Source organism: Malaya genurostris, chromosome 2, assembly GCF_030247185.1.
Source record: "Malaya genurostris strain Urasoe2022 chromosome 2, Malgen_1.1, whole genome shotgun sequence".
Taxonomy (NCBI): Eukaryota; Metazoa; Arthropoda; class Insecta; order Diptera; family Culicidae; genus Malaya; species Malaya genurostris.
Genome location: NC_080571.1, coordinates 218581120 through 218594665, shown reverse-complemented (window position 1 = coordinate 218594665; position 13546 = coordinate 218581120). Strand labels below are relative to the sequence as shown.

Here is a 13546-nt window from a genome sequence, read left to right as displayed (position 1 = left end):
TTTCTCTCGTTAATCCGTCAACAAACCTTCGCCAGTAACCGCGTTTCTTAGCTTTAATCAGACTTTTCATTTGAAATTCTAACGCCGCGTATTTCCGATAATTATCTGGAGTTCCGTTCCTTCTAAACGAGATGAAGGCTGAAGCTTTTTTCGTTTTCAGCTCTGAGCACTCTTTGTCCCACCATGGGTTGGGAGAACGCATACTAGTTTGCGCGCTAGGTACTCGTTTCGTCTGAGCTTGAATTGCGGTGTCAAGAATCAAGCCAGCCAAAAATGTATACTCTTCCTCCAGAGGAAGCTCCTGTGATGTTTCCAGTTTCTCAGACATCGAGCTCGCGTAACGTTTCCAATCAATGTTTCGTGTGAAATCGTACGAAACATTGATTGTTTCCGATGGTCTTCCACGGTTGGTGATAGAAACTATGATCGGCAAGTGATCGCTACCGTGAGGATCACAGATTACCTTCCACTTGCAATCTAACTGTAGCGAAGTCGAGCAAAGGGATAAATCCAGCGCACTTGGTTGTGCTGGTGGTCTAGGGTTCCGTGTCATTTCTCCCGTGTTTAGAATTGTCAAATTGAAGTTGTCACACAGATCTTGAATTAACGAAGAACGATTATCATCATATAAGCAGCCCCATCCTGTACCATGCGAGTTAAAGTCCCCTAAAACCAGCCGCGGTGAAGGAAGAAGTTCTATGATGTCTGCAAGCCGACGATGCCCTATCGAGACTCTGGGAGGAATGTAGATAGAAGCTATACATAGATCTTTGCCTTTAATATTAATTTGGCAAGCAACAACTTCAATTCCCGGTGTCGAGGGGAGGTTAATACGATAAAATGAATAGCACTTTTTAATCCCTAAAAGTACCCCTCCATAAGAGTCTTCTCGGTCCAGGCGGATTATGTTAAAATTATGGAAGTCGAGGTTGATGTTAGAAGTAAGCCAAGTTTCACTCAAGGAGAATACATCGCAATTATGAGTATGTATTAAGTGTTTGAAAGAATCAAGTTTTGGGATGATACTTCTGCAATTCCACTGAAGCACAATGATCATATCTTCGATTCTCAGTGGTAAATTATCCATCAAAAGATACGATCGCTGCAAGGAGGGGCCATTGTTCAGTCAACTGTTTTAAAAATGTCCTTACTGTTGGCAGTAGAGCAGTTAGGAAGCTTTTCAGAGGATCAGTAATATTGAAGGCTGTTAATATCCAGTCCACGATATCAGAAAATTTCAATAATCCAGCGTTTGTTGGATTTTCTGGTTGTGCTTTGGGGTCATTCGGGTTTTTTGATGCCCCAGGAAGTGCTGGGTACTCCTTATCATCCCTAAGTTTTTTGAACCCAGGAGGTGTTTGCTTCGGTTTTGAGTCAGCACTTTTTGTTTCCGTTTGGTTCTTTTGTGACGAAGAGGACAGTCTGAGGCCTTTACGAGGAAGCTTGGGAGAAGCCAGATTTTGTCTTTTCCTGCTTCCTTCAACCTGTGTGTAGGAAGGTCCTTCGCCTGGGTCGTCAGAGGTATCCTCTTCAACTGGCAAGATTGCAAACGGGTTCTCAGGGGTCGATGGAGTGGTTCTTTTTAAGATTTCCGCATAAGAACGTTTGAAACGTTCTTTCACGGATCGCTTCAATTTCTCCGCACGCTGTATGTACGTAGGGCACACCGAAAGATCATGAGGATTCTCCCCGCAGTAGCAACACTTTTCCACTGCTCTTCTGCTGAGATCGTCCTCATGGGCCTCTCCGCATTTGCCGCATCGCAGTTTGTTGCAACAATAGGTTGCCGTATGACCTAGCTGTTTGCAGCTTGTACAATGCATTACCCGCGGTACATACAGCCGAACAGGTAGACGAACTCCACTCACTACCAAATAATTTGGAAGTGCAGATCCGGCAAAAGTCACGCGAAATGAGTCCGATTGGTAAAATTTACCATCTATCGATTTGGAGTGCAATTGCTTGCACTCCAAAATTTTCACTGGTTGAAGGTCGGGGTTTTTGAAACGGCCTACCCCGTCCTTCATCAGATCTTCGATTGTCAGACTTTCGTCACGGACCACACCGTCGATCTCCACCACATGAGACGGGACGTACACGCGGTACTCCTTCGTGAACAACTCGTTGGTAGCAATCCCGTTTGCTTGCTTCAGGTCGGACACAACAACGCGTAACTTGTTTGGCGAAACCTTATCTATTGTTTTTATTGCCGAGTAATGTTTTTCCAGGTCCCGAGCAATATTTAAAACTCTGAGAGACTTTAATTTGGGCCGGAAGTATACCACCCACGGACCCCCCGAGCCATCGTCTTGGTAAACTTTTTGGCGAGCAGGCAATATCTTAAAGGGAGATGGAGGCATCGGAGAGGGAAATGGCATCGGAGAGGGAGATGGTATCGGAGGGGGAGATGGTATCGGAGGGGGAGATGGTATAGGAGGGGTAGATGGCATCTCGGAAGCAAACTCAGCCTCTAAATGTTCTTCGTTCATTCGTTCAGCTTCGCCCTCCTCCGAGACACCCCCACTGTCATCAATATTCATATTTAAAGTGCGGGAGTAAAGAAGTCTCCCGCACTTGAAATGAAAAAGAAAGAAATAAAATGAAAAGAAAATATATGAATAGTAAAAGTTGAAAGAAAAAGTTTGAGAAAATACTTAACAGTATGTCACGGTAAGCTGTTAGGTGAGTTGCTCCTTCACTCCTTCGTTGTGCTTCAGCGTGACCTTGACTCAGGATTTGGCTGCTGCGATGCGGGTAGCAAACAATAGAAATAACTGCTGCCCGAGGATAGCACAATAGCGTCTACTGTCGATACTGATACAAAACCGGTGCACAGACAGAACTCACTTGCGGGGATGCTACTTTTTATCACTTTTATTTAATGCCTATACTACAGCCTCTGCTGTGATAGGCACCTTCGTCTTACCGATGTCGATTGTTAAAAAACGCGTGTGCTCACTTCGAACATTCGGTTACGAATGAAAGCAATGTCTTAGCATTACATTCCTTCTGTGGAATTTGGCCTTTCTGTTTCAACAGACTTCGCAGCCGATTCTTAGCATACAGAATCATTTCATGGCTAGAACTACGCTCCTACTGACACTATGAATCATTCCAGGTCGGGGCTTTGAACATATGACAACTGTTTTGTAAGACCAGCGTCGTATGCATTGAACCGCAAACCCGGACGAATTGAACGGTGCACAAAACGATTCCAGCCGCTGTTGTGCATAGCACATTGTTAAAAAAAGTCCCGGGACCGACTGAGATGACGTTTGTAATGTCAAACTATCATCATCGTTCAGAAGACAAGTGTCAAATGTTCACATCAATCGCACCACAAACACTAAACTTACCGACATATAAGTGACGTTACTTTTTGATTGACGAAAACTTAAACAAATTCCGTTCATTGATAAAACATTGCTTCCTATAAGGAAAACCAGGCAAGTCCAGCAATGGTTCAAGAAGTGTTACCCGCACTCAGATTGAAAACAAAGATTTGTGGTATTCTGATTTTAACGTGACCAAATTAAGCAGTCATCCGGAAAAATGTGAGCAAGTTTCGATAATTGTTATGGATGAACACAAAATCAAAGTCCGACTGAACTGGAAATGGTTTTATGATCGTATGCGAAAATCTGGGCATGAAAAAAATCTTTTCCAAATAGGTGCCTCGTTCGCTCTCAATCTATCAAAAGTAACAACGCATCAACAATCCAGAGAGCTGGTCGGCACTGTTTAGTCGCAATAAAAAGGATTTCTTGCGTTGGTATGAAACAGTGGACGAATCATGGATCTATCTTTATTCTCCGGTGTTGTTTTAACATTTAGACGGGGAAAACTCAACAGGTAGCTGCAACAAGTATGGCGTCAGTTTTTAGATGCTCGAGGTATAATTAACGTCGACTATCTTGAAAAGGAAGTACCAACAAAAGTTTTTAGTTATTTATGCGTTAGGAGTTATTAATGCGTTTGAAGAATGGAATCGTAAAAACGGCCTCATATGAAGCAGAAAAAAATCATCTTTAACCAAGACAATGCACCGTGCCACAAGTCAATGAAAATAATGGCCAAATTGAACGTATTGGGCACCGATCTGTTTCTTCACCCACCATATTTTCAATAACCTAGCCCCCAACGATTACTTGTCATTTGATGATCTGAGAGAGTCATCGCCGCAACTGAAGCCTATTTTAAGGCCATGGACAAATCATTCTATAAGTATGATATAAAAAATTTAGATAATTAATAAAGAAATTTTTCTCAAGAAATGTTGTTTTCCTAGTTAGTTCCTGAACTTTTTGGACGATGTGGAAGCAACCCAAGTAACAATTCGAATGCCTTATGGTTTTGATTATAATTTATAGGAGTTTTGTAATTGATTGTTCAATCACTACTTGTTTTATAACAACTATAATAAGTGTCGCTTTTGACAAGTAATATGATAGTTTTTAAAGCTTCTATAAAACCTTTTACCTAGACTAACAACTGGACTAAAAATAAATCAATTTGTACTAGAATGAAACCATACAAACGCTCTTAATATTCCTTTAAAAAAATTTCTTTAAAACATTATTGTCAGTAAAATTCTTTAATAAATCTTGATTTGTGTGTGTGCGTATTCATTGAATGACAGTTTCACTCAGAGCAAATTTGAGGGTTCTAAAGTACATTTATGACACTCCTGTTGTGGGCTATTTGATTTATTGCTTCTTAAATTAAGTGTAATTTGCATTAAAGAAAATTTCATGGCCGCCATTATTATGTTCTTTGCCGTAGCCTTTATTAACATCAAATAAACTTCGAAATGCAAAAACGATGAAGTATGATGGACTTTTATGATTCATTATCAAAACGTATGCACAAGTTTTATCGCCACGAAATAGTTTTATACAAAAAAAGACGATAAATCATAGAAAATAATTTTTATAAATCATGGAGCATTTCGTAAAAACCGTATTTATTTCAAGGCGATTAGTTATAATTCTTATTTTTATCCATACATTCACGATAAAAATAAAAGCGCATGAAGTTTTTACGTTCGGTAAAAGCCTCAAACTTGTAAATAAAATCAAATAAATTGTTACTGATTGCATTCAAAGCAGATATGACACACATATAATCAAGAAAAATATTACCAAAACGACAGTTTATTCATAGTGGAATTTATTCCATCCAAATAAATTTAATGTTGATCGTAAAGCTGGTTTCAAAGTTTTCTTGAATTTGAGTTTTAACGCAGCTTTATGATAATTCTTCACTTTACTTTATAAACCTTATGAAGAATGGTCCACTTGGCATGAGCATGCTGTTAAAGAGGTTTTCAGTAGGCTTTCGTGGAGTTAAAAGTTTTAATGCAAGATTTATTATGAAGCATTGAAGATAGCTACAAGTATTTATTAATATTAAAAATGTTACTTGGGATTGTCACGCCTCACCTTCTCGTTGTATATCTTCACATCCTTGCTCTACCTTGAGTACTACATTTTATAATTCTGATTTTATGTATTATTCTCAGTTACAATAAAACTATATTTATTGTTATAAATGATACTAATATTACTATTATTTTTCGTTAGAAATTACCCCCACTTTAGGAATTTTCGGGTTGGTAGTACTACCAAAGATAAACTCAAGATTACAATGTCCCATACGATTCATTGAAAAATGTTGGGTCAGTAATCGTGAACCAGTTGGTTCAGTAATAATGTAATTTTATTGACCCTCCGTTAATAAGCGTCGACTAGTTCCGACAAAACGCCATGGAAACAATACATGTTAGGAAGGAATCAAACATATATTTACATTCAGCACATAATGATTTCTTGCCACAACTGACTTTAATGCTCCATGGGATGAGGCAATAACAAACTAAATAAACTTTACAGAATGGTTCTAAGTAGTTTTTACTTTCTTATTGCAAGAATCACTGAATATAAGGCAAAATTATTCAATATCGTAATTTGATATTTTTCCAAACATAAACAAACATTGTCATAGCTACGGCGCATCTAGCGATCAGACGCTTGTTGTTTTGCTTCAAAATACTGAAACTGACAGTGAACCGAGCTCATCGAGGGGTCCTATTCAAATGATACATAAGAAATCGCAGACTATTCCATCTTGAGTTTATCTTTGGTACTACCCACCGTACCCACTTCTTTCACCGGCCCTGCAAGATGGAGTAGTCTGCGATTTCTATGTATCATTTGAATAGGACCCCTCGATGAGCTCGGTTCCCCGCTCGGCCTTTTGGCTACCTGGACAGCCATGGCCTCCAGACGGCTACCAAAATTGTGTCAGTGACGGCTGTCGAATCCAATTTTGCAAAACATAGTCGCCTGTATCTTAGGTAGCCGAGCGTTTTCATTTTTTCACCTTCACTGAAAATGTCAAAGATTTCGATGTGGAAAAATTCTGGTCGATACGGTTGTATCGTTTGAGTTGTATGTCTGGCAGCGGTGAGGCAGTCGGTAACCAGAATGTCTGCCAGCCATATTATTCCCGCTGGCAGCGTTTAGTCAGCCATGCTCATGCGGGTCACTGTTAGTTTCAGTCTTTCGAAGCAAAACAACAAGCGTCTGATCGCTAGATGCGTCGTAACTATGACAATGAATGTTTATGTTTGGAAAAATATTAAGTTACAGTATGAACGACATTGAGCAATTTTGTCCTATATCCAGTGATTCTAACAATAAAGGGCACTCCGCATTCGGCCGAGCCAACCGATCCGAGCTCTCCGGCGTTGACTTCGGCTATGGCTGAGCTGCCGGCGTGCGCATGTATAGGTACGCCGGACCCGACACGATTGATACGGTGCGAAAAGCTCGGTGAAGAATATCGTTGCCAAAGATATGGATTTTATGTCGGGTCCGGCGTACCTATACATGTGCACGCCGGCGGCTCAGTCATAACCGAAGAGCGAAAAAAGATCGGCGATGGAAATGTCGGCCGAATGCGGTTTGACCTTGAGAAAGTAAAAACTACTTAGAACCATTGCCTAGAACTTATTTAGTTTGTTATTGGCTCATCCCATGAAGCATTAAAGTCAGTTGTGGCAAGAAATCATTATATGCTGAATGTAAACATATGTTTGCTTTCTTTGTGACTTGTATTGTTTCCATGACATTTTGTCGGAACTAGTCGACGCTTATTAACGGAGGGTCAATATCATTAAATTATTACTGAACTAACTGGTTAACGATTACTGACCCAACATTTTTTAATTAATCGTATGGGACATTGTAATCTTGAGTTTATCTTTCATTCCGATGGAATTCTCGTGTAATTTAATCAACATGAAAATAAAGTTGTGTTTAACACTTATGAAATCGTATGATAAGTGTTCGAATTGTTGGACTTGTAATATTTTTTAAACAAGCAGGACAATTTTGTTTTCGTTCCGGAATGTAGTGGAACTTTTTGACAGATCGCGCGAATAGTCGTGTAGCTGGCAGTATTGTTTCCAGAGTATAGCAAATTTGAAATTTACACAGGATTAAAAAAAAAATTTGTTCGAGCCTGTACATCTGTTATCTGTGCACATACAATGACATGGCGTTAGCGGTGTTGGTTGTTTTATCTCCGAAAAAACCTAGTGAGATTATTTGACACATACACACACAGCTCAGCTGAGTCGAATTGTATATGACAATTTTTACTAGTCGACTAGTTTCAAGTGAGTACATACCCTTTCTATATGAGAAAGACAAAAATGATGTATCAGAGAAGACTACAGTCTGTTTACTTACACTTGAATCAAGTAAATGAGAGATGTTCAATAAACGAATTTCCTCGAAAAAGCACTAAGCTTGGTGGCTAGTTTTTTCGCTGTGGCATTACCTGGGATTTTACTACACACTGGTACCTAAACAAGGGTTAACTGTTATATTCTTTGTGTCAGAGCACTCTCCTGGTCTGCGCTACAAAAAAGTGCCTGGCAGCTTGAATTGTATTGAGACTATCAGTGAAAATGGAATAATGTAGTACCCTGTATTAATCTTTACTGATTTCACTTTTCTCCAAGATTCAACTATACTTACCAGAGGGGCTTATATGCATTTCGGATAAAACAGAATAGTTTTTGTTTGTTTTTCGTTGTATTTTATTAAAAAATAACTTTTCACTTTCCTAATCCCTTTAAAAACCCCTCATGTTTAGGTAACAAGTTTTTCCTAATAGGAATAATCTACCAAACTTTTTTTTTTATATCTTACAGATTTCATTGAAGTAATGTGTTTATTTTAGTCCACAATTACGTAGTTGCTCCTTTCGTCATTAAACATATCATTTGTTCTCATCGAAATCACATCTGCTCCAACTTATTTCGAATCCTAATCTTTCTATTCAAATGGTTTAAAGTTTAATTTTGGATGAAAGTGAACTAATTTGTATAGCCAATCGGATAATAAACTACAGTAAAAAATATCTAGTCGCTCATTGTCATTAGCGCTTCGTTCGATTCAAAACTACCCACTTGAAAAAATATACTCCGCTTATTACTTGTTTTGTAATAGGTTCCTTATTCGCTAGCAGTCGATTCAGTGTTACTTTTTATTAATTTTTGTGTAGTTTTTATTTATAGTTTGTCGACACTGTTATAGAACGAGTTTTGTTTAGAATTCCAACTGTTTCTATCAGTAAAACCGTCTCAGTTTGACTTTCTTTCTGTTTTAGGTTGTTAGAGCCTGGAAGTTAGAGCCAGTTCCCGAAAGCTTTTTTTTTTGTATCATTCTAGGACAACCTCGCTCAGCTTTACATTAAACTACCAACGATCAAGCTGTGCAAGTAATTGTATGTGCGCTTTATTTGCTTAGATGGAAGCTTTCGACTGAATTTAAGGCAAATACTAGGCAAAGAGAGCATGCGTGGCTTAATCTTGGTGACATAATGTGCAGCGAGCAACAGTCGTATAATTGGTAGATTCCTCTATCTTGGTTTCTTTTACTTGGTAGCAATGTCAAAATCACCGTGATTATTTGGAGATTACCTTTTTTCTGACTTTTGTCTGGCGGTTTTGACACTGTATCGGAAGCTAACCAATAAATATTTTGCTTTATATGTTATTTACTAGGAGTCTTTCTTTTCCCGCAAACTTTGGACTTTCGGATTCTGGGTTTGGTTTTGATGAGTACAAAGCTTGATCGAAAGTGAACTAATGTTTGAAAACACAGAACGAATCAACCAAATAGTAAATAATGAAGTATAATGAAACAAGTGAAACATTTTCATAATAATAAAATAATTTTTAATGAAAATAAAAAGAAATACAAAAAAGCCATGGCTAAGCTGATAAAATAAGTTTAAGCTCTTTGCTTGAACAAATACTTATGATAAGTTGTGACTGTTTTGACTGTTGTGCTGTTTGCTAAAACGGTATTCAACCTAAAAGTTTGCCTATTGCTCCAGATCCTCCATTCTTCTACTTAAAATCTACAATCTGCTTTCCAATAAGTAATAATACCGCTGGTTGTCTTAAGATTTAACTGAAGAATATTGTAGTGCTTTGTGTTATGGTTTATAATGTATTTGATGAGCTCTCATCATATGTAAACTTTTTTCTAACTAATGTCTTTGGGAATAGCAAGAAAATACTAGCGTTCTAAATAAACTTGAACTCGTAAGCTAGAAATAAATGCATTGGGCTAATTGTTTTTTTTTACTCTATAATGCCCTTCGTATTTCTTCTGCCGAACTAAATATGTCTTAGAGTACAATCGAATCTTCTTTAGTTTATAGTTTCTGTATTTTTCGCTAGATAACATGTGTAGTCGATAGGCTCTATCAAATTCTGCAATATAAAACTTAATACATACGTTCATGACTTACTGATACTTTATGTTGATAACGTATTTTAAGTTTCAGAAAGATAGGCTTCGTGTGAGAAACCAAAGGTGGCGTTGAGTTCGAATTGACAAGCTGTTTTGATTTTATCGGTGACATAAAAAACGGGGATCAATGAGATTTTTGAATTGAAAAGAAAGTGAGTTGTGATCAAAAAGAGTGAAAGTTTACAAAACATAAGTTTTTTATTGAGCCTATCGACTTTCTCAGAATAGTATTCCGAAACTATTGATGTGAGGCGTGCATCAAATTGTGAACTACATCTATGCAACTGGAGAACATAAGAAGTACAATGTCTGTGTTATCACAATATTGTCAAAATCATTTACTATCAGTGTCGTGCCCATATTTGTCAAAAACTGTCCTGTCTAAATCCATTCTTAAAACAGTATTGGAATAAATAGAAATACACATATCATACAATAAACGTTTGAGTTTGCTGTCTCTTATTCCTGCAGCAATATGTCGTCGGATTATTGATAATTGTTTGAGAATAAAAAGTTACATAACCTAGGATAACGTTACCGAGTATGTTGATTGCTGTTACGACGGCTCTCATAGAGTGGCGCATGCATCCATCTTTCAGTTTACCGAACAGAACAAATTGGCTCAAATGGCACGTTCCCCTTGATATTTGGAGATTTGTGCCCCTTGATATTTGGAGTTTACCGAACTCATCGTAGAAGGAAGCGCTTGGAAAAATAGAAGACCTCGTCCGTTCGCATCGCACACAAACACCACACCACTCTCCATTGGTTGGAACGAGATGTTGCTGAATTCAGGTGAGTTATCTTTCGTCTTGCTTTTGTTCTAAATCTTTAAGTACGTGGACTAAGGCAGAGGTTTTACTAGGCGCGATGTGGCAGCGGTGGTGACGGCGGGAGGACTAAAGACTACCTAGATAAATATTTCTCAAATGGGGTGCTGTTCATCACCGCAATCCACATCTTCCTCGTCATCCTCCTCGGAGTCGGTCGAACTGGACGAAAGAAGTGCGGTGGCTTGCGGGTTGGTCGACTTGCGGTTACCGGCCGACCTAGGTGTTCCCGAGGCCTTGATTAGAGTTGGTCCTCTGCGGGCTCCGTATCTGTCTCGTTCGGGCAGGGACTTGGTGTAATTTTCTTCTGGGATCGCCTCGCTGTGTTCCGCGAAAAGTTGTGTGTGTGTTTGAGTTCCCGAGTGCAAGCAAATAAACGAGTAGGAGATATGTGTTCAAAGTTTGTAATTCATCATTTTAAGCTTATCGGATTGTGTAAAGGCGGTGGAAGTGTTCTATGTGATCAACTAGTGACTCTGGTTTCCTCTATTAGGGGATTGTCTACGAAGACTACGGGTTAGCTAAAGGCAGAACAGCTATTTTAGCGTGAGTATGTGAGAAAAATGGGCCAGGTTTGGTGAAGGCGATGTTATTTGGCGTGGAAGAAATGGCAGATAAAGTAGAAATATATAAAATACACCATACTACGGCAATAGCGAAGAGACTACCCAAACCAACTGAAGCTATCTGTTAAAAACTGAATAAATATTCACATCTTCCTGACATTTATACGGTTTAGCAAGCGATAAGAAAATATTTTGATGTTATTTTTATCGAAATGTCATTTATATGGAACTGTTTTTCTCTTTTCAATTTAATTCATTACATTTATAAAATATTGATTATTAAAAAAATATATACTCGAGACATATTCAAAAGCTTATATTCCAAAATCGATCAGTCATAACATGTTTAAACTGGTGTACTATTCGTGCAACTTGTGCTTCGATTCAGTAGTCATTTGCCTGTCTGTGTATACAGTAAACAATGTCCACGATAATCGTTGATCCCGCCTCGGATCCTGCCCGGATCTTGCCAACTGTTAAGATCGCGATGTAATAAGGCCCTTCTCGAAAGTATGGCTAGTGTTAAAAGGGGAATCCGACGGTGCAAATTGCCCTGAAGAATGGGAGATAAACATATCCAAAATTCTAACAGCGCTAGCGTTTATATTTGTGTGCGAGAGACTTTTTGAATATTCGTGTTTGTTTACTTGCATAGTGTCACACTTGTAGTAAAAATGGAGTGTATCCGTCAGTATTGCTCAAATCAATGTCGTTTTTTCATGCTTGAAAAGCTGAAACTGACCCAGGGAAGTTTCATCGAACGAACACTTTTCACGAAACTGAGTTGGGTTCGCACTTAGAAACGGAGCTGTGACCAAACCTGATATTAAATATATCAGAATATTTCAGATTCGAAACTGATCCGATTTTCAGTTCAGTTACGCTAGGTTCAAAACTGGCTTCAAACAAACGGTTTGACAGCAGTAAGGATGGAAACTGGGTTAGTTTTGGCATCAAGCGAAAAGGTAAGTGATTAGGGGCTGTCCATGAAAGATATCTTCAATGAATGCATTTTTGAAATACCCAATTATATTACTGATTTGCCCTATTTCCTGAAAAAATCTCCACAATAAACGTTTACATTCTATAGGAAAACGTGTATTTGTTGATGTAAAAGCTTCTTCTTGTAAATTCGGAAATGAATGATACAGGAAATCATTTCTGTTGTGATCAGCAAAAGTGCACGGAGGGGCAAGTATATTAGCGAAATTAATAAATTCGCCTAATATGAGTTAAAAAAAAGATGCCTTCAAATGGTTTAACTTAAGTTATGCACTGACAATTTTAGTCAATGTATGTGAGTTTGGGTGCACCAATCACTTGGAATTATTGATTTTTTAACTTTCGGAAATCTAATGATAGGTAGTTAGCAGATGTGGATAATAACCACATAAAGAATAAAAGAATTTCAAAAAGTTTGTTTGGTCGGTCGCATCGAAATTTCATACTTCTTGATGTATTTAAAATTCATTCAGCAATATCATGTTGGCGGAGTAATATCAATAAAACCAGCAAATAACATTAACATATATGCTGTGATTATCAATAATTATAATGATAAGAAAACATGTTCAATCATATAGCATGTCATGCAGCTGATTAATTTACCCTGTTTAGCTTGAATATCACATCACAGAAGTAACAGCCCAGGTAGAAGTGATTTGCAAACCAATTATTAAAACCAAACATCTTAATGACAGAAAATAACATTATTTAGTTTGAAATAAGAATTAAATCATCAAAAATCATTGCAAAGTCTGCATGAGAAAATAGTAACAAAATATAAAATTCTACCATTGTAACATCAAAGCAAGAGCAAAACATTTATAGAAGACGAATTTTTCAGTAATTTGATTTTCTAGCATTGAGAATAATATATCATAAGAATTTCTCTTATCTAATTCTGATGCAGTTTATTCAATTGTATTCCTTTTGAAAAAGGAACCACTGGATCAATTGTACTCAAAGAAAATGGTATGCCTCATCAATAACAAAATAAGATATAATAACAAATCTTGATGCTAAATTGCTATTGTCTAATCTATCAAGAAGATTCCTTCGATGAAATATCCAAAAAAATATGAAGTATTGCTATGACAGCACAGGAACAACAAGACAAGATATGATGGTAAAATTTATTATTATTTTGATTTTTGTTTACTATTCACATCTACCCGGGAAGTGTGCAGGTGCTTGCAAACGCAGCGCGTGCTGCGTGCTCAAATCCTGTGCTCCTGTTACTTCCATAAATTAAATTCATGTCAAAAGGCGTTTTATTGAGTTTGATCAAAATAGTGTATCATCATCAGCATCAACC

General features: G+C 37.8%; 1 protein-coding gene across 19 annotated transcripts in view; it reads right to left on the bottom strand.

Annotated features, from left to right (window-relative positions):
* Nucleotides 1–9227: 9227 nt before the first annotated feature.
* The window catches only part of LOC131427610 (sodium/hydrogen exchanger 3), a 238500-nt gene continuing 234181 nt past the window's right edge, over nucleotides 9228–13546 (bottom strand). For 15 of the 19 annotated variants that reach the window (XM_058590965.1, XM_058590962.1, XM_058590968.1 and 12 more), the window contains one exon: nucleotides 9228–10984. In XM_058590965.1, coding sequence (XP_058446948.1) covers nucleotides 10759–10984 — 226 coding nt within the window. In that variant the 3' untranslated portion in view covers nucleotides 9228–10758. The remainder of the gene's footprint in view (nucleotides 10985–13546) is intronic. The other 4 variants (XM_058590978.1, XR_009229294.1, XM_058590973.1 and 1 more) reach the window with 4 other exon arrangements.